Source organism: Pongo pygmaeus, chromosome 19 (assembly GCF_028885625.2).
Source record: "Pongo pygmaeus isolate AG05252 chromosome 19, NHGRI_mPonPyg2-v2.0_pri, whole genome shotgun sequence".
NCBI classification, from domain to species: Eukaryota; Metazoa; Chordata; class Mammalia; order Primates; family Hominidae; genus Pongo; species Pongo pygmaeus.
The window spans coordinates 52,213,585-52,240,669 of NC_072392.2; the positions used below are offsets into that span (position 1 = coordinate 52,213,585).

General features: G+C 39.4%; 1 protein-coding gene across 1 annotated transcript; it reads right to left on the bottom strand.

Moving 5' to 3' along the window:
• Positions 1 to 916: 916 nt before the first annotated feature.
• On the bottom strand, positions 917 to 26,044 carry LOC129016540 (T-complex protein 1 subunit zeta-2-like). The gene is given in 11 exon segments (XM_054455881.2): positions 917 to 2,403; positions 3,251 to 3,323; positions 5,227 to 5,329; positions 6,634 to 6,767; positions 13,881 to 14,031; positions 14,328 to 14,424; positions 15,244 to 15,326; positions 18,104 to 18,263; positions 18,417 to 18,567; positions 25,437 to 25,541; positions 25,987 to 26,044. Coding segments are annotated over 11 exon segments (1,188 nt in total). The 3' UTR covers positions 917 to 2,330.
• Positions 26,045 to 27,085: the final 1,041 nt, after the last annotated feature.

The following is a 27,085-nucleotide window of genomic DNA, read 5'->3' on the forward strand; positions in this document are numbered from 1 at the left end:
GGCGCAGTGGCTCACGCCTGTAATCCCAGCACTTTGGGAGGCCGAGGTGGGTGGATCATCTGAGGTCAGGAGTTCAAGACCAGTCTGGCCAACATGGTGAAACTCTGTCTCTACTAAAGATACAAAAGATCAGCTGAGTGTGGTGGCAGGTGCCTGTAATCCCAGCTACTCGGGAGGCTGAAGCAGGAGAATCGCTTGAACCTGGGAGGTGGAGGTTGCAATGAGCCGTGATCGTACCACTGTACTCCAGTCTGAGCAGCGATACTATCTCAAAAAAAAAAAGAATAAAGAGTGGGAAAAATAAAAGTGAATAGGCAATAAAGATCACCTCTAGGGAGGAAGGGTGGAAAAAGCATGATGGGGAGTGGGTGGGGGAAGTGGCATCTTAACATTTTGTACTTTGGTATTTCTTTAAAGAAAATCTGGCTGGGTACAGTGGCTCATGCCTGTAATCCCAAAACTTTGGGAGGCCGAGGCAGGCAGATCACTTGAGGTCACGAGTTTGAGACCAGCCTCGCCAACATGGCGAAACCCCATCTCTGCCAAAAATACAAAATTAGCCAGGCGTGGTGGCAGGCTCCTGTAATCCCAGCTACTCGGGAAGCTGAGGTAGGAGAATCACTTGAATCCAGAAGGTGGAGGTTGCAGTGAGCTGAGATGGTGCCACTGCACTCCAGACTGGGTGACAGGAGGGAGACTCTGCCAAAAAAAAAAAAAAAAAAGAAAGGAAAAGAAAAGAAAATCTGAAACAAATATGACAAAATGTTACTATTTGTTAAAACTAGGTGGAGGGTACAAATGTGTTTATTATATTACTTTCTGTCTTTTTGGTATATTTTAAATATTTCAAAATTTAAACAATGTTACACAGAAAAGATCTGGCCATATGCGTGGTATGCCCATTTGAAAAGGCCTATCCTATAGAATAAAGACAAGTTTAAGAAGGAGATCTTTCTTTATAACAGCAGAAAACAATTGAAAACAGAATTAGTAAAATAAATTGTGGTATAATCATACAATGCAATGCCAAGTAACCATAAATAAGTGATGGTTCAGAAGTCTGAATACTGGGCCAGGTGTGCTGGCTCATGCCTGTAATCCGAGTACTTTGGGAGGCCAAGGCAGGCAGATCACCGAAGGTCAGGAGTTCGAGACCTGCCTAGTCAACATGGTGAAACCCCTTGTCTACTAAAAATACAAAAATTAGTCAGGCGTGGTGGTGTGCACCTGTAATCTCAGCTACTAAAGAGGCTAAGGCAGGAGAGTCACTTGAGCCTGGGAGGCAAAGGTGGCAATGAGCCGAGATCATGGCACTGCACTCCAGCCTGGGTGACAGAGTGAGACTCCATCTCAAAAAAAAAAAAAAAGAAGAAGAAGAAGTCTGAATACTGCCTTAGAAAGATGCTGACAGCATATTAAGTGGAAAAAACAAGCTATAAAATCATAGGTTCTCAACTAAGGCATTAAATGGTTAAAGGAACCTTCCATATGCACCAACAGGCCAAAGTTCCATTAATGCACTTGCCACATTTTAGTCCCTTTTCAACTACCATCCATGGAAAGAAGTTAACCACAAGAACTCTAATAACAATAAAAAGCATAATAGATTAATTCTAGTTTCAAGCAAGAAAGATATTGCTATAATATCCATACCAAACAGTTGTATTATAAGCCAAACACAATTATTTCCCACCGTTGGTGTCAACAATTCTCATCTTTCCGGATGAGACCTGTTCTATCTCACCATCTAGTCAGACAGCTACCAGAGCTAGCACAGTAGCATAAATTGTTGATCACATATACAAAAAAAAAGCCAGGTAAAATATAATAAATGATATACAAAATAAATTGAGTCAGATACTATAAACAATGCAATCCAAAGCTACATGCCATATTTATAAGAGGAAAGAGTGGCAGCAAGAAGTCACTGAAAGAATTTTGAGGGAAAATGAAACATTTTGTCCTACTACATTTATACCTCTGATAAATTAGAAATTTACTTGGGTGCACTAAAACCTCTATTTTGTTAATTAAAACTTGCCAAAGGTCTAAGAATCATAAAGATCCTATGCTATAAAAACTGCAATAGCATATAACAAAGGGTGGAGAGTTAGGACTCTTGGGGAAATATTTCAATTATTATTCCTTTACTGTAAAAGTATTCTTGTGTTCTTTATACCTTGATGAAATATTTTTGAGACTGTTAAGACCCAAAAGACATTAAACTGCATTTATTGTGTAGAAATTCAGAATGGCTCAGGCTACACAATAGTAGTCAGACGTAAAGTGTACTAAATTTCATCTTCTAGAAGGGTTGATTTTGAATTCAATCATCCCTTGAGAGAAGACATCCCAGCTCGCATAATTTCATCAACCAGGAGAATGTTGGTGGCAATCACTGTGCTAAGGAAAAAGATGAGAGGGTGAGTAAAGCCTACTAACCCACTCTTAGCTTTTTTCCCCAGCAATCTTTACCTGTGTAGGGTACTTTGTTCTTTAATGATGTTGGTATGATATTTTATGAGACAAGGCCATTATAAATACAAATACAAATGTCATCCTTTTTTTTTTTTTTCCCAAGATGGAGTTTCACTCTTGTTGCCCAGGCTGGAGTGCAATGGCAAGACCTCAGCTCATTGCAACTTCTGCCTCCCAGGTTCAAGCAATTCTCCCACCTCAGCCTCCCGAGTAGCTGGGATAACAGGCATCCACCACCAGGCCTGGCTAATTTTTGTATTTTTAGTAGAGACAGGGTTTCACCGTGTTTGCCAGGCTGGTCTCAAACTCCTGACCTCAGGTGATTCACCCGCCTCGGCCTCCCAAAGTGCTGGGATTACGGGCATGAGCCACCGCATCAGCCCAAATATCACCCTTTGTATTATAATTTAAACTCCTTTGCTGATAAGGGGCATTCCTGATTTATATTCCAGCAAAATTGAGCTTATTTTTACAATATCATTTGATTTTCTCCATCATGCATGTGCTACTATTTCAGTAAATTTCCCCTTTTCTTTCCCCCTCAAATAGTAAGATTAATTTTTCTTATAACTTAACACTGCTAGGCCTAAAATATAAAAGGGACTATGGACTCTAAAATGACAGAAGCTAGTTCTAATAACTGAATGCCACACCTTTTATACACTTGACAATTTTTCCACTGTACAGGGACAAAAGTAATAGAAAAAATTTCATCTTAATATTATCAATTATAACTCTACAGGTCTTTCACTTTATGTTCATACGAACTTACCAAGAGTGAAGAAGTTGTTTTTTTACACAATAATTATCCCAAACTCCTGCATCTGCTGCTACCATTGGCTCACCTGAAAAGTAAAAACAATTTTCATACCAAAATCTTAGTATTTGCTATTAATATTAATTGATATCCTCTAAAAATATTTAATACACTACCAAAACTACTTTTGTCAAGGTCATCAATGACCTCCATATTGTTAAATCCAATGGTTGATTCTCAGGCCTCATCTACCAGTATTTAACACAGTTGATCACATTCTCCCCGCCTACTCTGTGTTATCTTCCAGGATACCACACTCCTCCGGTTTTCTTTCTTTTGCACTAGGGGCTCCTTTTCTGATTACTTTGCTGCTTCTTCCTCTTCCTCCCTGACCTCTTAACGTTGGAGTACCCAAAAGTTCAGTCCTAGCCTCTTTTCTCTCTACCCTTAATCCCTAGGTGATCTCATCCAGACTTTTAGATTTAAACCATACATATCTGATGACTCTCAAGGTTTTTTGGGTGTTTTTGTTTTTTTGTTTTTTGTTTTCTTTCTTTTTTGGGGGGGGGGGTGTTTTTGTTTTTGAGACAGAGATCTTGCTCTATCATTCAGGCTGGAGTGCAGTGGCACAATATCGGCTCCCTGCAACCTCCACCTCCTGGGTTCAAGCAATTCTCCCAAGTAGCTGGGATTATAGGTGCCTGTCACAATCCCCGGCTAATTTTTGCATTTTTAGTAGAGATGGAGTTTCACCATGTTGGCCAGGGTGGTCTTGAACTCCTGACCTTAAGTGATTCACCCACCTTGGCCTCCCAGAGTGCTGGAATTACAGGCGTGAGCCACTGCACCTGGCCTGACTCTCAGGTTTTAATCTCCAACCCAGATCTCTTCCTTGAACTCCAGACCCACATATCCAACTTTTTTAATTAAAAGATTACAGATGCTTCAACCCTGACTCTGCCAAAACTGAATGCTGATGTCCTCTCACCCACAGCCTGCTCCAGCTAGTCTTCTCCACCACAGTTGATTGCAACTCCAACCTTCTACTTGTTCAGTTGACTTCTCTACAGAGTGGAGAGTGGCGAGAGTGATTCTCTTAAACATAATTAGGCCACGTGCCTGGCCAACATGGTGAAACCCTGTCTCTACTAAAAATACAAAAATTAGCTGGGCGTGGCAGCAGACACCTATATTCCCAGCTACTCTGGAGGCTGAGGCAGGAGAATTGCTTGAACCTGGGAGGCAGAGGTTGCAGTGAGCCGAGATCGTGCCACTGCACTCCACAGCATGGGTGACAGAACGAGACTGTCTCATAAATTAATTAATTAGGCCATGTCACACCTCTGCTCAAAATTGCTCCCTGCCCCTCTAAAGTAAAAGCCAAAGTCCTGAGACTGGTCCAAATGCCCCTGCATGATCTGACCTTCTGTCACGTCTCTCACCTCCTTCCTCAAAAACATCAGACACCGACTTTTCCACTGGCTGTTCTCTTTCCCTAGAACACTTAACCCCAGTTGCCTACATGGCTAATTTCCTCACTTCCTTCCACTTTTTTTCAACAGACATCTTGATGATGCCTACCCTGACCAACCCTTTAAGCTGTCATTCTCTCTCCACCCTCCTGTACTAGCATTCATGATCATTATTATACCACTTTTTTTCATATAATTCATTACTTTTTCTAAAATGCTGAAGGAGTTTATTTATTAAAGTTATTATTTACTGCCTACCTTCTCCCACTACAACATAAGCTCCCAGGGGCAGATATTTTTGTCTGTTTTGTTCTGTGTGAAGCCCAAGAGAAAAACAAGCACTCAATAACTATTTCTTAAATGAATGAACACTTTTTAAGAAGCTCAAAAATAAACTAAAGGCATCCAAAATTTAAATATTAAAGTTACCCAAACCTCTACTCCTTTACCATAAGATCTGGGTAACTAAAGAATAGCCTCTTTCTTTATTAAGCAGCTAATTTTCCTTCAGTTTCTTACCTGTATTCAAATCTATGCCCACAAGTTGTTTTGACTCGACACGCTCAGCCTGAACTTTTACTAGTGTTTCCTGTGGGTCATAACCAGCATTCTGAGCAAGAACCTTTAGGAATAAAAATAATAATAAATATATATGCATAATACCTTCACATATATCAAATATAAAAATACTCTTTACTCTTGTAAAGACACATCCATAACATGGCAATCATCTCCTTTTGAAGAATTCCACTTTTAATCTAAATCAAATTATTATTTCATCTATCTAGTAGTTTTTATATTTACTTAAACATTTCCCCTATGCACATCACACTAAATTCTGAGGACATCAGAGTTCCCCCATTTCTACCCTACTACATTAATTTCCCTCCTTGCAAAAGGTTTTTTTTTTTTTTTTTTTTTTTTTAGTATGGAAGGAAGTAGAATGATATTCTTGTTTCCTCTAGTGCCGCTAGCCACTTGCCCTCCAGTTCTTCATAGGCACTTGCTAAGGAAACCAGAATATTTGCAGCACCTTTGTGCCCCTCATCTTGGTGAGGAGAGTCATGACCTGTGGTAACAGGGCTGGAGATACCCTCACTCCAAACCAGGCTCATTTCCAAGTGGCCCCAAATCACCAGCTGATGAGGAAAAAGGTACCACCAATGTGTACTGGGGTTACCAATTTCTGTCAACAACAGGACCATACTGATTTTGCTGCTCTGGGGAAAGAAAAAATAGGAAATCTAATTCGCAAAGATTTCACAAAGTATGAAAAATTTTAATAAAAATTAGTAAAGAGATTTTGCTAACATTGTTAATAATGTTTTAATTCATGGTAATAGCATCTTTGAAGTAGTTTTACTATATTTCTAAGGTGGTTTGAAACCAATTAAGGCAAAGAGAAAGGAATGGTCGCTTTCTGTCCTTAGGTTGCCACATGCAAAAATTCTGTTTTCTCTTTTTCTAGGAATTATAATGATGATGACAAATGTAAGGTTGTATCTAGGAATGCTAAAGAGCCTCAAGCCCTCCCTCTCCACAATTTAAATTGATTACATTTGGATACCACTAACAAAACAAAGATGTACCATAAAATCTAACTAAATTTTAAATTCTAAACTTTTTCATTATAATTAGTTAATCATGAATCATTTCTGAAGGAAATTTTTGGAGCTGCTTTAATTTTTGGAACTCAGAGAAAGAAGCAAGGAGGTAAGTTGGCTATTTCATGAGATCGTGCAAGGATTCTGGGCTGTTATCCCAAAAGCTTCCCTGCTTTAGTTGTAAAATATCTAAGATAAAATTGTGTAAGGAAATGTGTATAAACACCTGTCTACTCCATTAACTATCAGATAATAGGGGCAATTTGTAATTAAACACCTTTATGTCTAACCAGTTGTTATTTGGCTGAAAGGGTAGTTGTACCTTGGGAGTAATGAGTAAGGCATCAGCAAAAGCTTGGACTCCAAGATGAGCTCTTCCTTTTATACTGTTCTTATATGAAACAAGAGCTTCAGCCATTGCCACTTCAATTGCACCAGCTCCAGGAACCATACAACCTACTGGAGAGAAAAAATATGATTGGCAAGACATGCCATAAAGACCAAAGGAGAGACACAGAGAGAGAGAAAAGCAATTCACTATTTAAGTATGTTCTATTATCTACAGAAGCCAAATAAATTGCACAGCTTAGTAATTACTCAGTTGTCTTATGAAACACCCTGAAGTTATATGTCATTAAATAAATAGGCATAGTACAGATAACTGGCTGCAAACAGCTTATTTTTCTGCTTATCCTCTGGTAAACAAGATTAATTTATTTTTACCTTCATCTTACTCTTCTATAACTACTTTTTTTTTTTTTCTGAGATGGAGTTTTACTCCATCACCCAGGCTGGAGTGTAGTGGCATGATCTCGGCTCACTCCAACCTCTGTCTCCCAGGTTCAAGGGATCCTCCTACTTCAGCCTTCTAAGTAGCTGGAATTACAGGTGTGCACCACCACACCCACCTATTTTTTGTATTTTTAATAGAGACAGGGTTTCACCATGTTGGCCAGGCAGGTCTCGAACTCCTGACTTCAAGTGATCCACCCACCTCCGTCTCCCAAAATGCTGGGATTACAGGTGTGAGCCACTACACCCGGCCTTATGACTACTTTTAAGAGGTATTTATAATTTATATTGACAGGTAACTGATTACAATATCTGACATGAAAATTTTTTAAACCAAGATAATTTGTCCCTAGTTTTTGATAGGGAATTCTTGGAACTCAATGAAGTATTTATTTTTTGTACTGGAGCAGAACTCAAACTGCTATCTAAGAAAAAAATTAAGTGGTATTATTATTCCAAAGCAAGAGTTTTGGTTAAACACATCAAATTTCACATCAGGATATGACTTTTATATCTGCTACTTGTATGGTTTCATAAAGTTTATGACTCTTATTTAAATCAGCAAACTTGCTTTAAAACAAAACAATATGAAAACAATCTCCCCTTTTATCTCACATCATTTTAAAATTACTACCCACTTTCTCTGCTTCACTTCACAACATAACTGCTCAAGGAGTTGTTTACCCACCAGATGATTATATCATTACCTCCCATTCACATTTTTTAAAAGTTCCTTGTTAAATACAGAATATACTCAAAAGAATATTTATATGTGTAAGCTACAAAGAATAAATGTACAAATAAACAAATGTATCCATGTACCTACCACCCAGCTTACGAAAGAGATTACTAGAACCTTTGAAAACTTCCCTGATCCCATTCCCTATGAAAACACAATGTATCAAAATTTTAGCATCCCTACAGCAGTACTTAAAGAGAAATTTGTATCATGAAACACCTATATAAGGAATGAAGAAAGTTCTCAAACTAATGACCCCAGCTTCCACCTTAAGAAACTAGAAAAGGGCAGGGTCTGGTGGCTCACTCCTATAATCCCAGCACTTTGTGAGGCCAAGGCAGGTAGATCACTTGAGCCCAGAAACTCAAGACCAGCCTCGGCAACACAGTGAGACCCCATCTCTACAAAAAACACAACAATTAGCCAGGTGTGGTGGCACACACCTGTAATCCCAACTACTTAGGAGGCTAAGGTGGGAGGACTACCTGAGCCTGGGAAGTCAAGGCTGCAGTGAGCCGTGACCATGCCACTGCACTCCAGCCTAGGCGACAGATCAAGACTCTGTTTCAAAAAGAAACAAACAAACAAAAAACTAGAAAAGGAAGCACAAATGAAACCTAATATAAGCAAAAGAAAGGAAATAATTAGGATGAAAGTGGAAATTAATCAAATGACAAATGTCAGAAATGAGAAAATTTATATCACTACAGATTCTACAGATATTAAAAAGAATAACAAATGAATATTGTGATTGACTTCATGACAATAAAGTTGAAACTGTAGATCAGAAGTTAGTACACTTTCTGCAAAAGGCCAGTTAATATTTTTCAGGCCATACCATTTCTTTTGCAACTATTCAACTCTGCCACTGTAACACAAAAATAGCCACAGACAATATATAGACAAATGAGTATGACCACATTCCAACAAAACTTTATTTACCAAAACAGGCAGCAAGCCAGATTTAGCTCATAGATAGTAGTTGATGATCCTAACTTAGATGAAGTGGACAAATTCTTGAAAGACGACAAATCACTAAAGCTCACTCAAAAAAAACAAAACATTTATAGCCCTATGTCTATTTAAAACATTGAATGTGTCATTAAAAGCTTTCCCACAAAGAAAACTCCAGGCTCAGATGGCTTTATTGACAGTCTACCAAACACTTAAGAAAGAAATAATACAATAATACCAATTCTCCACAACAACTTAACACTTTCAGAAATTTGAACAAGAAGGAAAACTTTCCAATTCACCCTGAGTACAGCATTGTTCTAACACCAAAAAAGATAAAAGCATTACAAGAAAAAATATACACAGACCAATACCCCTTATGAATACAGATGTAAAAATTCTTAACAAAATTTTAGCCAATTAAATCAAATAATACATAAAAAGGAGAATACACATAGTAGCATTATTCACAATAGCCAAAAGGTAAATGCAACACGTTTCCAATAATAGACAAATAAAATGTGGCATACACATACAATAGAATATTATTCTATTATATAGAATAATATATCTAATTATTATATATATAATTATATATATTACAAATGGTAAAAAGGAAGGAAATTCTGGCACATGCTACAACATGAATGAACCTTGATGACACTATGTAAAGTGAAATAAGCCAGACAAAGGACAAAAACTGTATGATTCCAATGATATGAGATACATAGAGTAAACTCATAGAGACAGAAAGTAGAATGGTGGTTACCCAGGGCTGGGGAGGTGGGTAGAGAATGGAGAGTTATTGTTTAATGGGTTCGGAGTTTCAGTTTTGCAAGGAAAGAAAGTTCTGGAGATGGGTGGTGATAATAGTTACACAACAATGTGAATGCACTTACTAACACTGAACTGTACACTTAAAAATTGTTAAACTGTAAATTTTATGTTATGTATATTTATCACAATTTAAAAAATAATTTTTTAAAAATGTAATCCATTAATTTTTTAAAAAGTAAAACGCATTATAACTAAGTATGGTTTATCCCAAGAATGTAAGGTTTGACATTTGAATCAATCAATGTAATTTACTGTACAAAAAACTAAATGAGGGCTGGGTGCAGTGGCGCACGCTTGTAATCCCAGAACGTTGGGAGGCCAAGGCAAGCAGATCACCTGAGGTCAGGAGTTTGAGACCAGCCAGGCCAACATGGTGAAACTCCATCTCTACTAAAATATACAAAAATTACCCTGGCATGGTGGTGCGTGCCTGTAATCCCACCTACTCAGGAGGCTGACGCAGGAGAATCGCTTGAACCTGGGAAGCAGAGGTTGCAGTGAGCCAGGATTGTGCCATGGCACTCCAGCCTGGGCAACAAAGCGAGACTCCATCTCAAAAAAAAAAAAAAACTGAGAAAAATAATATGATCACCTCAATAGATGCACAAAAAGCATTTGGCATTTATTCTCGTGTGTGTGTGTGTGTGTGTGTGTGTGTTTTGACAAACAACAACAACAACAACAAGAAGTTTCACTCTTGTCTCCCAGGCTGAAGTCCAGTGGCACAATCTCGGCTCACTACAACCTCTGCCTCCCAGGTTCAAGCAATTCTCCTGCCTCGGCCTCATGAGAAGCTGAGATTGCAGGTGCCTGCCACCATGCCTAGCTAATTTTTGTATTTTTAGTAGAGACAGAATTTCACCATGTTGGCCAAGCTGGTCTCGAATTCCTGACCTCAGGTGATCCACCCGCGTCAGCCTCCCAAAATGCTAGAATTACAGGTGTAAGCCACCGCGACCAGCCTGGCATTTATTCTTGATTAAAAACTGTCAGCAAACTAGGCGCAGAAGGGAAAACTTCCTCAACCTGATAAAAACCTATAGCTAACATCATACGTAATGGGGAAAGATTGAATGCTTTCCCCCTAAGGTCAGCGATGAGGAAAGGATGTCCATTCTCATTATTTATAGTCAACATTATACTGGAGGTTCTGGCCCATGAAATAAGGGAGAAAATTTTAAAATATCCATATTGGAAAGAAAAAAGTATAACTGTATTAACAGACAATGTAATCACTTATATAGACAATTCAGTGAAGCCTATAAGAAAGCTAATTGTGATTTAGCGAGGTTGCAGAATTCAAGATCAATGTACAAAAATAAAATATATTTCTTTTTTTTTTTTTTTTTTTGTTTTTTTTTTTTTTGAGACGGAGGCTCGCTATCGCCCAGGCTGGAGTGCAGTGGCGCGATCTCAGCTCACTGCAGGCTCCGCCCCCTGGGGTTCACGCCATTCTCCTGCCTCAGCCTCCTGAGTAGCTGGGACTACAGGCGCCCGCCACCTCGCCAGGCTAATTTTTTGTATTTTTAGTAGAGACGGGGTTTCACCGTGTTAGCCAGGATGGTCTCGATCTCCTGACCTCGTGATCCGCCCGCCTCGGCCTCCCAAAGTGCTGGGATTACAGGCGTGAGCCACCGCGCCCAGCCAATAAAATATATTTCTATATATTAGCAACTAACAATCAGAAATGGAAATTTTAAAAATAACATATACAATAGCAACAAAATAAATGAAATATATAGAGATAAACATGGAAAAAAGTGTGTGAGGCTCATATACTAAGAACTATGAAATATTGCTGAGATAAATTCAAGAAGACTCAAGTAGATAAGATGATATTCATGAGTTAGAAGGCTCATTATTAAAATATCAACTATCTCCAAATTGATCTACAGATTTAATAAAATTCCAATCAAACGGGGTGCAGGGGCTCACACCTGTAATCCAAGCACTTTGAGAGGCCAAGGTGGGAGGATCGCTTGAGCCCAGGAGTTTGAGACCAGCCTGGGTAACAACATAATGAGACATTGTCTCTATAGAAAATAAAAGAAAGTTAACCAGGCATGGTAGTGGATGCTTGTGGTTCCAGCTATTTGGGAAGCTAAGGTGGGAGAGTCATTTGAGCTCAGCAGGTCGAATCTGCAGTGGGCCATGATCACGCCACTGCACTCCAGCCTGAGTGACAGAGTAAGATCCTTTCTAAAAAAAAAGTTCTGATCAAAATCCCAGCAGCAGTCTTTTTGGTAGAAATTGACAAGCTGATTCTAAAATTCATATGGAAGTCATAAGGAAATGCCAAAGACTTAGAATGACCAAAATAACTTAAAAAAAAATGAGAGTTAACAATACTGATTTCAAGATTTATCATAAAGCTACAGTCATCAGGACCATATGATATTAACATTAAAATAGACAAATGCATCAGTAGAACAGAAAAAAGAGCACAGAAATAGAACCACACAAATATGAAAAACTGATTTTTTATACATTAGAAAAGGCAATTCGGTGGTGAAAGTAAAGTCTTTTCAGCAAGTAAGACTAAAACAATCTGACAGCTTTATATGAAAAAAATGAACTTATATCCATACTTGCACCATACACAAAAATTAACTTAAAATGAATCACAGACCCAAATGTAAAATATAAGACTATAACACTTTTAGAGGAAAATCTTTGTGACCCTAGGTTAGGTAAACATTTTTTAGATACCACACCAAAAGCATAATCCATGAGAGAATAAAAATAATAAATTAGACTTCATCAAAATTAAGAACTTCTCTTTGAAAGGCACTGTTAATAATAAAATAAGCCATTGAGGAGAAAAATTTGCCAATCATTATCTGAAAAAGCACTGGTACCCAACATATATACAAAGAGCTCTCAAACTCAACAATAGAAAACTAACACAATTTTTTTCTTTTCTTTTCTTTTTTTCTTTCTGGAAACAGGGTCTCGCTCTGTCGCCCAGGCTGGAGTGCAGTGGTGTGATCATAGCTCACTGTAACCTCAAACTCTTGGGGCTCAAGTGATATTCCTGCCTCAGCCTCCTAAGTAGCTGGAACTACAGGTACAGGCCACCACGCCCGGCTATTTGTGTGTGTGTATAGAGTCATGGTCTTGCTATGTTGCCCAGGCTGGTTTCCAACTCCTGGGCTCAAGCAATCCTCCCACCTTGGCCTCCCAAAGAGCTGGAATTAAAGGTGAGAGCCACTGTGCATGGCCAACAATCCAATTTTTTAAAAGTGCAAAAGATTTAAACAGAAAATTCACCAAAGATACATGGATAGCAAATAAGCACATTAAAAGATGCTCAACATGGGCTGAATATGGTGGCTCATGCCTACAAATCCCAGCACTCCGGGAGGCTGAGGGGAGAAAACTGCTTGAGGCCAGGAGTTCAAGACCAGCCTGGGCAACACAGAGAGACCTCATCTCTACAAAAAAAAAAAAAATTAAAAAATTAGCCAGATGTGGTGGCATGCACCTATTGTCCAGCTGAGGTGGGAGGATCACTTGAGCACAGGAGTTTGAGGCTGCAGTGAGCCATGACTGCACCACTGCACTCTAGCCTGGGTGACAGAGCAAGACCCTGTCTTGAGAAAAATATATATATGTGAGGTTTGTGAGGTTTGCAGCCAGGCGCAGTGGCTCATGCCAGTAATCCCAGCACTTTGGGAGGCCAAGGCAAGTGGATCCCTTGAGGCCCAGGAGTTCAGGACCAACCTTGGCAACACAGTGAAACCTCATCTCTACCAAAAATACAAAAATTAGCCAGTTTCAAAACCTGGTCTCAAAATAAATAGATAAATTAAACAGATTAAAATTTAAAAATAAAATTAAAAAAAACTTAAAGGCCAGGCATGGTGGCTCACACCAGTAATTTCAGCACTTTGGGAGGCCAAGGAGGGCAGATCGCTTGAGCCCAGGAGTTCGAGACCAGCCTGGCCCACATGGCAAAACCCCATCTCTACTAAAAATACAAAAAATTAGCTGGGTGTTGTGGTGCACGCCTGTAATCCCAGCTACTTGGGAGGCTGAGGGAGAAGAATCGCTTGAACCTGGGAGGCAGAGGTTGCAGTGGGCTGAGATCGCACTACTGCACTAAAGCCTGGGCAACAGAGGGAGACTCTGTCTAAAATATATATATATATATATATATACACACACATACATAGGTGTTTGTGTATGTGTATATATACATATATACACACATATATGTGAGGTTCATATCAATCACAAGAGCTTACCATCTTCAACGGCATTTTTGATAGCACGAAGTCCATCTCTCATGGCGTCCTTGACTTGTGTGAGAGTATGCTTATTTGGTCCTTTAACCAACAAGGTAACAGAGCGAGGGTTAACACACTCCTCGATAATAAAAGTGAACTTTTCTTCACCCTAAAGGGTGGCACAAAAATATATAATTGTAATATTTAATGTCATTATAAAATCAACAATTTATACTAGAATGCAATCTTCATTTGAATTTTTCTTATCAAGCATAACTAAAGATATGTTTAAAAGGAGTTAAGTTATATCTGAACTCTTAACAAACATTTAGGTAAATAAACTGTAAAATCTGTTCCATGAATTAGATCTCAAAACACAAAACATGAAATAGAAGATCAAGTAGTATTTTTCTTTAAAAAAAAGGAGCTTAGTATTCACTTTATAACCACTATTCACAGAAATACTAATGTATACTCATACACAAGACCAGCATGTCCCAAGCAATCTACAGTGAGATCTTCAAAAGAATTCACAGCCATTCCACCACAAGCAAGAGAGAGTCTGAAATTACATATATGTCACCATAGCTTGATTATGGAAAACATAAATACTAACTTCTTAGAAAAGATCTCTAATGCAGAAGACTGTATTGTTACTGTATTGTATTGTTTTGGGTTTTTAATTGACTAATAAAATTGTCTATATTTATCGAGTACAACATGATGACGTTTTTAAATATGTATACACTGTGGAATGGCTAAATCAAGCAAATTAACATACACATTGCCTATGTGAGGCTTGATTTAGCCATTTTTGTGATAAGAACACTTAAAATCTACTCTCAGCAATTTTCAAGAATCCAACACATTGTGTATTCTTGGGTGGGTTTGCAAAAGATTTTTTAAAAGAACAATATATTGTTATTAACTACAGTTGCCATGTTGAACAATAGATCTCTTGAATTTATTCCTCCTAACTGAAATTTTGTATCCTTTGACCCACATATCCCCAGTGCTCCTTCCCTCCCACTGCCTCAGCCCCTGGTAACCACCATTTTACTATCTACTTCTATGAGTTCAACTTTTTTAGATTCCATATATAAAAGTGAGATCATGCTGTATTATGTTGTATTGTTTTATTTTTAAGATCTGTTTTAAAAAGATAAAAACTTTTCGTATACTTCAGCAAAGTTCTGCAGTAGGTTAACAACCTTGCTTTTTGACAGTTCAATTATTTACTGAAACTAAAAACAAAATTTGGAATTTTTTATGCCACTGTTTTGTTCAACAGCATTTACACATAAGCCAAAAGGAAAACACATGGAATAGTTTCCATTTACTCTGTTAAAAACTTAGGATATGTAATTATCTGCAAGCTTACCTTTCCATATTTCTTCTTTTTGCTCTGCGAAGAGCTACTATTCCATGTTTTGCAAGAGTATTTAAGGAAAATGGATCAATCCCCTATAATCAAATTAACATAAAAATTATAAACATGTTTTAAACCAGTATTTCTCAAACCTTTTGGTCTCAGCACCACTTTACTCTCTTAAAAATTATTAAGTACCCAAAGAGCTTTTGTTTATGTAAGCTCTATCTATAATATTTATATTATAAAAACTGAGAAATTTTTAAACTATTAATTCATTTAAATAATAAGGCCATTTTATGTTAATATACATTTTAAATGAAACTTTACTATACTTTTGAAAACAAAATTATATATAGTGAGCTAGCAGTGGCATTACTTCACATTTTTGCTCATCTCTTCAATGTTTATCTTCATAGAAAACAAGTGGATTCTCATATCTGATTCAGTATTCAATTCGGAATGATATGTTATTTTCGTTCAAGTTTATGAAGAAAATCTGGCCCCACACAGATAAATGTTGTAAAGGGAGTAACATTTTAATAGCATTCTCAGATAACTATGGAAATTCTTCTTTGATACTATACCGAAACTCAACAAGTAATAGTTTCTCAAAGGTTAGTTTCACTATGGAACCATAGCAATGAACTTTTCATACTATCTCACATTAAAACACGTTGGTGTAACTTGCACATGAATGGATTATTTATCCATTGACTAAAAATCATGCATTTTTAGTCATGTAGACAGCATCAGTTCACTGAGTTAGGCAAAGTTTCCACATGTTGACACATTTCATGTATAACATGTTGTTATACATGTGGAAACTGTCATGTTATACATGTGGAAACTTTGCCTATCTCAGTGAACAAAAACTCACATTTGTTAATATCACTACTATTATCAGGAAAGTCTTTTAAGTATTGGAAAGCTGTCAAGTTCACATGGCAGATACAAGTTTTCTGAAATTCTAATTTTTGTTTAAAAGTTCAAATGTTATTGACAACAAATACTGGGCCCTCCGGGAGCGTCTGAGGAGGCGCCGGCCGCTGCGGGCTCGGGAGCCGCACCGCGCGGGCCCGAGCCTCTGGACTAGGCCCACGGAGCCGCTCGCCCCGACCCAACCGCCCGATGTCCTCAAGATGGAGGCAGCGGGGGCGGTGGCGTAAAGAAAGCGGCGCTGTGGGCGCCGGAGTGGGGGCCCGGGCGGAGGCGGTGGCGGGATGGGTCTGTTGCTCACGATCCTGGCGTCGGCCGTGCTGAGTTCCTTCCTCACGCTCCTCGCCCAGTTCCTCCTGCTGTACCGCAGACAGCCCGAGCCGCCGGCGGACGAGGCCGCCCGCTTGGGCGAGGGCTTCCGCTACATCAAGCCAGTGCCGGGCCTGCTCCTAAGGGAGTACCTTTACGGCGGCGGCCGGGATGAGGAGCCCTGCGGGGCGGCCTCTGAGGGCGGCGCGACCCCCACTGCCGCCCCCGAGACCCCCGCCCCGCCGACGTGGGAGACTTGCTACTTCCTCAACGCCACCATCCTATTCCTGTTCCGGGAGTTGCGGGACACCGCGCTGACCCGCCGCTGGGTCACCAAGAAGAGTTCGAAAAGCTGCTGCAGACCAAGACGGCCGGGCGCCTGCTGGAGGGGCTGAGCCTGCGGGACGTGTTCCTGGGCGAGACGGTGCCCTTCATCGAGACCATCCGGCTCGTCTGGACCCTCGTGCCCTCGGCCACCGGGGAGCCCGACGGCCCCGAAGGGGAGGCGCTGCCCGCCGCCTGCCCCGAGGAGCTGGCCTTCGAGGCGGAGGTGGAGTACAAGGGGGGCTTCCACCTGGCCATCCACGTGGACCTGGTCTTAGGCAAGTCCGCCTACTTGTTTGTCAAGCTGTCCCGCGTGGTGGGGAGGCTGCGCTTGGTCTTCACGCGCGTGCCCTTCACCCACTGGTTCTTCTCCTTCGTGGAGGACCCGCTGATGGACTTCAAAGTGCGCTCCCAGTTTGAAGGGCGGCCCATGCCCCAGCTCACCTCCATCATCTTCAACCAGCTCAAGAAGATCATCAAGCGCAAGCACATCCTGCCGAATTACAAGATCAGGTTTAAGCCGTTTTTTCCATACCAGACCTTGCAAGGATTTGAAGAAGGTGAAGAGCATATCCATATACAACAACGGGCACTTACTGAAGGCCGTCTTAAAGTTACATTGTTAGAATGTAGCAGGTTACTCATTTTTGGATCCTATGACAGAGAGGCAAATGTTCATTGCACACTTGAATTAAGCATTAGTGTTTGGGACTTAAAAATTAGCCAGGCATGGTGATGCACACCTGTAGTCCTGGCTACTTAGGAAGCTGAGGTGGAAAGATCACTTGAGCCCAGGAGGTCAAGGCTGTAGTGATCTATAAGTGTGCCACTGAACTCCAGCTTGGGTGACAGAAAAAGACCCTGTCTCAAAAGAAGAAAAAAAAGAGTGCTTTGTGCATACTTCATATTTTGTCACACATGATAATAAAAGGATGCATGTTTAAGAATCAAAATTTAATAAAATTAATAAGTTTTACCATTTCATCAAGACATTCTTAAATGATACTGCCTTTTTCTTTCACTGCAAGTGTGCAGTGGTATAGCAATAAAGAATGCGATGACTACTAGTATAGTTTGGTGCTACCTCTTTGATTTGTACTAAGGTGCCAGCAGTTTTACAGATTGCTTTTGCAGCATCATTGCAAGTGTGAACACAATGTAAAAGGTGTAATTATTATTATGAAAATAGTTTTTGACCTCACAGGCTCTCTGAAAAAGTCTTAGGGATTCTTAGGGGTCCACAGACCACACATGTTTAAGAACATTTACAAATAACTAAAATCTAAACTTTCTTTCTCACCTTTTGATTAATGACGACAAATCCTTTATTGGACTAAGCACAGACTTTGTCCTTCAGGTCTATTATTTTTTGTACTCTATTTTCAATAAATTTTGTTTCAGCTTTTACAAATTTATCTTTCTCTTCTGTAGTCTTATAAAAGAAACCAGAGTTCACCTCTCTAAAACATTAATAAAAACCAGCTAGTAAAGGCAGGAGGAAAAAGGAAAAAAGATAGAAGTAGTCTACACCAAACATCTGGAAGGAAAGAGAGATTTTAAAACACCTTTAGGAAAAAAAAATTCAAAAGTTATAAAGAGAAAGTAACACGTACGTTTTTTCATACTCTAGTGAAACCTCGCAAATAAGGATAAATGCATCTTCTACTCGCTTCTTCATATCTGGATGACAGGCACCATGAGCCAAAACTAATCCTTGGATCAACCTATTAAAAATATTAATGTTTCTTACTTTGAATATATACTCTAAAATTTGGTATAAAATTATCACTATACTATTAAAGTTATATCAATGCTTCCAGGACACACATTGTTTCCTTGTACCAATTTTAACAGTTTTTGGTGCTTTTGTGTTTTGTTTTCAGAGATGGGGGTCTTGCTATGATGTCCAGGCTGGTCTCAAACTCCTGGGCTCAAGCAATCCTCCTGCCTCAGCCTCCCAAGTAGCTGGGACTAAAGGAGTGCACCACCTCACCCACCTCCTGGCATTGACTTTAAACCTAACATATAATTAGTAAAATTAGGAAAGAGAATCTACTTTAACACAGTGTGACTATGAAGTCACAATAAAAAGTCAGGCCAGAATTATTTTCTAAGTTATGTGATTCAAAAATATGACACAGCTTATCAAGTAATGAAAGGTATGTATACAATGAGTTTCTTAGGAACATTTATTCAAAATGATTATATGGAACAACTAAAAATTGTTAACCGAAATGTCCAACAATAAGGTATTATTCAGCAAATAATGACCCAACTATTTGATGGTTATAGAAAGTATGCAATAACATGGAAAAATATTTTTAGGGCTAGCTGATAAGCATAGAATGACTAATTGCTTATGAAGCATGACTGTAAGTGTTCTTTTTAAAAACAAACAACTTGGCATTAAAAAGAAAAAAATGGGAGGGACCTAAGGGTAGGGGTTATGCATGGGTAGTAGGAATATAGATGATTTGGAAAGGAGGTGTTTCTTCCTGTTTTCCAAATAATCTTTCAAGAGTCAATATTTTTATAACTTTATAAAATTCATTTACAAAACATTTAGGGGATGGAATTTCTACTTATGAATCCTTTATAACTGATTTTTATTATATATTTTTAAAATATTTTAGTTCAACATAATTATAAAGAAGTTTTCAAAATTTTACTTCAACTAGATTACTCCATCTCTTAACAGAATGTAAACATATCTGGAAAGAAACAAAAACACTATGTTCAACATTCCTCACTTTTCAAGCCTCCTTCACTTTCCTCCCTCCCTACTGTCAGCAAATGACATTGTTTCTTTGAGAAAATAGAAACATTGTCCCATGACTACCTCTACCAATCCACTTGCACCTGAACCCGAAGCTCCTACTGCTATGAATGAGCTGTCCATGTTCCTCTCTATGGGTAGCCTCTCTACTTGTGTACTGGATTCCATTTCCCTCTCTGTTCTTGCACCGTCCCCTAGTCCCCCATATCAATTCTTCTCGCCTAAAGAACCATCCTTATCAGCATACAAACTTGCAGTAACAATTCCTATCATTAATACAAAAAATCCTTCTCCCTCAGCCCCATTCCCATATTCCCTTCTAGCTACTGCCCCATTTCTCTGTTCTCCTTTATAACTACACTTCTCTCAGTTACCATTCTCTCTTGAGCCACCTTCAATCTGACTTTTATTTCCACCTCTTTCTTCAATCAGCTCTCATTAAAGCCACTAAAAAAGTAAATGTCTTCCGGCCGGGCGCGGTGGCTCACGCCTGTAATCTCAGCACTTTGAGAGGCCAAGGCAGGCAGATCACGAGGTCAGGAGATCGAGACCATCCTGGCTAACACGGTGAAACACCGTCTCTACTAAAAATACAAAAAAATTAGCCGGGCCTGGTGGCAGGCGCCTGTAGTCCCAGCTACTCGGGAGGCTGAGGCAGGAGAATGGCGCGAACCCGGGAGGCGGAGCTTGCAGTGAACCGAGATCGCGCCACTGCACTCCAGCCTGGGTGACAGAGCGAGACTCCATCTCAAAAAAAAAAAAAGTAAATGTTTTCCAAATATAACAATCAAGTCTCAGTTCATAGCAATGTACTCAAACTTTCAGCAGCATGTGGCACAGCTGATTATTGTCTCCTTGAAATACTTTCTTCTTTTGGCTTCTGGGACACCACTCTCCCTTGGCTTTAATGCCTCCTTGACTGTCCCCTTCTCACTCCCTTTTGCTGAATCCACCTCATCTTTTCAAACTCTAAACATCCAAGTTCCCAGGGATCATGCTTTAAACTTCCTTTACTATATTCACTTCCTAGATGGTCTTATTAACTCATGACTTTAAGTCATTTATACACTAATGATTCTCAAATACATACTTCTAATGCAGACCTCTATTCTGAACTCGAGACACATCTCTCCAAATTCCTATTCAACATCTCCACATGGATGCCTAATAGACATCTCAAACATAACATTCTCAAACTGAACTCTTGATTTATCTCCCCAAATCTGCTGCTCCTAGTCTTCTCCGTCTCAAGAAACAGCACCTCCACTTTTCCTGCTGATCATGAAAAAGCCCAAGAGATATCCCTGACCGCTCTGTTTCTGTCATGTCCTATGTTGAACCCTCAACAAATCCTATTGCCCTTTCCTTCTAAGTACACCCTAATCCAAACCATTTTCATTTCTCACTTGTACTATACCAACTTTCCTAACTGGTCTCTGGTTTCTGCCCTTGGCCCTCTTTTACCTCCCAATCAGCTGTTTTGTGTGTATTCCCCACACAAAAACCACAGATAACCTTCTGAAGTATAAACCAAGAACTTGTTATCTATCCTCAGCAATGGTAGGCTAACTGAGATCAGTCCTACTGTCAAAAACAACTAAACATGACGGCTTAAAAGCAAAAAAACCTTAGCAACATTGAAGAGCTATAAGATAGTATATAATCACGAGGCCAAAACTGAAATAAAACAGAAACTCCAACAGGTAAGTAGAGAACTGCAGGAACGGTAGGTTCTTTTATCTTAAAGTCATTTGACAATCCAGGCAAATCTGAACTTTGGTTTCAATGTCTTCACAATGAGAAGAAAACAGAATTAAAAGCCCAGAGCTCATCCAAGGTGGAGTGCTTACAGGAGACCCTCTTCACATTAAGTTGGAACCACAAAGGGCTACATACTCAGGATTATCCAGAAGGAAGAGCTAGAAATAATCAGCCCTCACATGGACTTACAGTTGGAATTCATATCAAATGGATAATCCCAAAAACCTCAAGCTGTGAATTTAATTTAAAGTAGTCCCTAGGGAGGCAACAAATGCAAATCCTCTCTGCAGAAAGGCAGCTTCATTCTAGGTCTCAAATTATTTCTACCAATACATTTTTCAAGCACAATGAATGGCACATATGAACACAAAGCATGATGAGTAAAATACAATAAACACCAGAAAGGGACAAGTCAAAACTGTAGATGTTATAATTATCAAACATGAACTATGTGTTTAAAGAAACAAAAAAGGGCAAGTTTGGAAAGATTTGCAAGGAATAGAACACCATAAAAAGTAACATGGCAGATTTAAGAAAGAACCAAATAGAACTTCTATAAATAGTAAATAAGGATATCCACACATATACACACAGATATAAAAAATTCAAGAAAACAACAGACATACATCCATATGTCTAATAAAATAATATTACAATGTTTATAGCAGCACTATTAATAATGTGCAGAAAATGCAAACTACCTAAATGCCAATCAACAGCAGAATGAATAAACTGTGGTATATTAACACAAGAAAATACTAAATAGCAAAGAGAATGACCAATCTACTAATCACACAAAAATACAAATGAGTCTCACAAACAATGCTAAAAGAAAAAGGTCAGAAACAAAGAGTACCTACCGTATGATTCCTTATACAAGTACAAAACATATAACAATCTATGCTGCAGAAATTCAGATTACTCTAGAAGAAATATGGTTGAAAGGAAGCAAAAGAGGGGCTTTTAAGGTACTAGTAGTTCTGTTTCTTGTAAATTGCTGATTACATGGATATATTTGGAAAATTAATCAAGCCATATTGCTATGATAGTTGCATTTTTCAGTGTGTGTTACACTTCATTAGAAAGTTTATTTTTAAATCCAGGGATTGGTTTTAGAGTAGACATTGTTTAAGAGAAAATTAGCAAACAACAAAATGTATCACTAGAAATTATCCAGAATGCAACACAAAAGACAACAAGACAAAAAGTATGTAAAAAACTAAGTTAAGAACATCAAGCATACATTTAACTGGAGAAGGAGAAGAAGGGATGAACAAAAGAAATGTTTAAACAGATAATGGATGGAAATTTTCCAGAATCAGATAAACGATAACACTCAAAAAGCCAGAAAACGCCAACCGGAATAAACAAAAAGAAATCCATACCTAGCTACATCATAGTAAAAGTATACAATACCAAAGACAAAGAGAAATATCTTAAAATCACCTAGGTAAATAACGGACTCATGGCTGTAAAGGACTCATGGCTAATTTCTGTACAGCAATAATGAAAGCTAGAAACAACAGAACAATATCTTCAATCAGCTGAAAGAAACTAACTGCCAACCTAGTAAACACACAATGAAAGTATCAAAGAATAAAGATAAAGGCATTTTCAGGCAAAGAAAAACTGAAAGTATGCCTCCAACAAACTATCACTGAGGAAAATCTACAGGATGAACTTTAGGAAGAAGAAAAGCAATCCCAAATGGAAGGCTGAGATGCAAAAAGCTACACAGATGGCTGGGCACGGTGGCTCACACCTGTAATCCCAGCACTTTGGGAGGCCGAGGTAGGTGGATTGCTTGACGTCAGGAGTTCAAGACCAGCCTGGCCAACATGGTGAAACCACTTCTCTACTAAAATACAAAAAATTAGCTGGGTGTGGTGGTGCACGCCTGTAGTCCCAGCTACTCGGAAGGCTGAGGGAATCACTTGAACCTGGGAGGCAGAAGTTGCAGTGAGCCGAGATCAAGCCACTGCACTCCAGCCTGGCGACAGTGACACTTGTCTCAAAAAAAAAAAAAAAAAAAAAGAAGAAAAATAAGTACGGATAAGTAGAAAGTATAAAACAAGATGGCAAACTTTTTAATTTGCTTTTTTTTATTGTAATAGGTTTTTGGGGAACAGGCAGTGTTTGGTTACATGACTAAGTTCTTTAGTGGTGATTTCGGAGATTTTGGTGTACCCATCACCCAAGCAGTGTAGACTGCCCCCAGTGTGTAGTCTTCTATCTCTCACCCCATTCCCATCCTTTCCCCCAAGTCCCCAAAGTTCATTGTGTATCATTCTGATCCCTTTGTGTCCTCATAGCTTAACTTCCTTTTATTTATTTGTTTGGTTGGTTGGCTTTTTTTTTTTTTTTTGAGACAGAGTCTTGCTCTGTCACAAACCTCTACATCCTGGGATTAAGCAATTCTCATGCCTCAGCCTCCCAAGTAGCTGGGATTACAGGCATGCATCACCACTCCTGACTAGTGTTTTGTATTTTTAGTAGAGACAGGTTTTCACCACATTGATCAGGCTGGGCTTGAACTCCTGGCCTCAAGTGATCCGCCCGCCTTGGCTGCTTCCCAAAGTTCTGGGATTACAGGTGTGAGCCAGTGCACCTGGTCTATTTATTCTTTATAGAGACAGGATCTCCCTATGTTGCCCAGGATGGTCTCTAACTCTTAGTCTAAAGGAATCCTCCTACCTCAGCCTCTCAAAGTGCCAGGATTACAGTCATGAGCCAGCACCCCTGGCCAGTGGCCAGTTTTTGTACAATTTAAATCATTGGATCCTATTTTTATATTTTTGACTGCTAATATTTTTCTTCCATTACATGCATTAACTCATCATTTCACTGACATGTTTTGTTAAAATTACCTTTTAATAAGTTTTCAGAAATGTGAAGATTGTGGCAACAAAGGGATTTGTGAACTTTTTTGGGGTAGAAGCTTGTATTCTTCAGAGCCAAGGAAGCATTCATTTTAGAAAGCTACAGTTTCCATAGAGAGTAGTTAGCAGATAATGAGTATATCATATGTATATGTATATATATATATGTTTTAAATAGTCCTTCTTTATTGGATAGCCCTGAAGTACAGAGTGTTTATAAGTATAGGAAGGATGATCATAGGCCAAAGAAACAAACAAAAACATCAAAAAACATGATGTTATCTAATTGTAAGATTAAAGCTAATGGAAGTCTTAGAAATTGCTAACCTGTCTCCCCCTTATTATTTTCCAAAAGTAATAGTAGTGGATAGCAATTAAGTTTGTATCAGTATATTTAGCATATGTGTAAAAGATTTTTTTTTTTTTTTTGAGACGGAGTCTCACTCTGTGGCCCAGGCTGGAGTGCAGTGGCTCGATCTCGGCTCACTGCAATCTCCACCTCCTGGGTTCAAGAGATCCTCCTGCCTCGACCTCCCAAGTAGCTGGGACTACAGGCCAGGATGGTCTCAATCTCCTGACCTGAGCCACCGTGCCTGGCCAGAACTTTTTTTTTTTTTTGAGATGGAGTCTCGTTCTGTCACCCAGGCTGGAGTGCAGTGCTGAGATCTCAGCTTACTGCAACCTTCGCCTCCCAGGTTCAGGCGATTCTCCTGCCTCAGCCCCCCGAGTAGTTGGGATTACAGGCATCCACTACCACACCCAGCTAATTTTTTTTTTTTTTTAAGGCAGATTCTCACTCCATCACTCAGGTTGGAGTGCAGTGGTGTGATCTTGGCCCAGTGCACCCTCTCTGCCTCCCAGGTTTAAGCGATTCTCGTCACACCTCAGCCTCCTGAGTAGCTGGGATTATAGGCGGGACCACCATGCCTGTCTAATTTTTGTATTTTTAGTAGAGATGGGGTTTTGCCATGTTGGCCAGGCTGGGCTTGAACTCCTGACCTCGAGTGATCCAGCGGCCTTAGGCTCCCAAAGTGCTGGGATTCCAGGTGTAAGCCACTGCACCTGGCCAAGTAAAAGATATTTTTGAAAGCACTAAATATTCTTTATGAGTTTTAAGACTCCCAGAAAGGAGGTTTCAGGTAAATAGGGAAGCTAAACATTTCATCTATCTGCCCATTCATCTTGTCCTCATTTCTGGCATGTCCTCTTATAGGTACCAGGTCTGTATGGTGGATAAACGTGCATCAATCGGTGATTGTTAAACAGTAATACGTGCAAGGATTTTCGAGGTACAGTGAATGTCCACGTAACCTTTAACAGGACTGAGGAAAGAGGGAGGAGGTATCTTAGAAAAGGTCGCAGTTTTTCGTAAGAGTAAGAAACCTCCAGGTGCTGGCTGTGAAGAGGGGAAAGGAAGGAGAATGTGAGTGGCTGTTAATTTTACAGATTGAAGGAGCAAAAGCTTTGAAGGGGGAAATAACAAGGAGAGTGGTGAGCAGGGGAGGGGATTTGGGATGGTGGCAGGGAGAAGGATGGTATTGTTAGGGCCCTGAATGCGCTAGGCAAAATGCTGAGAGGGACTGTCAAGGGTCAGATGTTCAAGCACCTCATGCATCATGTTAAGGAGCCTAAGTTTATCCCTATTGATGTGTTTTTGTGTTCAGAAAGGATATGCTTAGGTCTGTCATTCTAATGGATCGGGGGAAGGAGGATTGGGAGATGGAAGATATAAGGGACAAGAGACCTAGAATCTATTTAGACTCTGACAGTGTCCCAGACACTGGAATGAGGATCTGAAGTAGTAGGAACAATGGGGCAGAGACATTCGGTAATATATAAGAGCTTCAGCTGACCAGCCTGGTTATCAGTTTAATGTGACAGAGAAGAGGGAGGAAGAAATATCAGAATGGGATTTCCGTTTCAAGAATATAAGTACTAGGCTCATCACCACCACATGAGATAGAAAACACATACACACACACACACACACACACACACACACACACACACACACAGTGAGTTAATTGAAACATTTCTTATAATGAAGAGATAGACACTAAGTTTTAAATTCCTGGCTTATGATCATGGAATGTTTGTAAAACAAGTCTTGTGTCTACAAATTGTTCACTGGCATATATTAACAAGATGATAATAAGGCCCCCAGATATTCACATTTGTACAAAAGCATTGAATATATTTGCATTTGTCTATATCTAATAAATGTTTATTTTTGTTTGGCACTTTATACTAGTTACTTAGATGAGTGCTTAAATTAATTTTTTTTCTGGAGAATTGAATTATTTTGGAAAGCAAAATCTTCCATTTTTATCTGTAAAAAAGTTATTTTGCTCTTTTTGATAATGTCAGCTGATTCTCATTTTGAAATTTCCTATTTGACTTCTGTCTGTTGTCTTTGTGTGCTCTCTCTCTCCAGCCCCTTCTCCCCAACCCTAGTTACACATTCTCTCACACTTGCTATTCTCTTTTTCTCAGGAATAGTAAATGATTCTTCATTATATTTGTTTCTTGTGGTCCCTCCTCCCCTTCCCCTCCCCTCTTCTTTTTTTCCAACATGGTCTCACTGTTCCCCAGGCTGGAGTGCAGTGGTGCAATTACAGCTCACTGTAGCTTCGACCTCCCAGCCTCAAGTGATCCTCCCACCTCAGCCTCCTGAGTAGCTGCAACTACAGGCTTGCACCATGATGTCTGGCTACCTTTGTTTTTATTTTTTGTAGAGATGGGATCTCACTATGTTTCCTAGGCTGGTCTTGAACTCCTGGATTCAGACAACCCCCATGCCCTGACCTCCCAAAGTGTTGGAATTACAAGCATGAGCCACCATGCCTGGCCTCTTTGTATCCTTTGT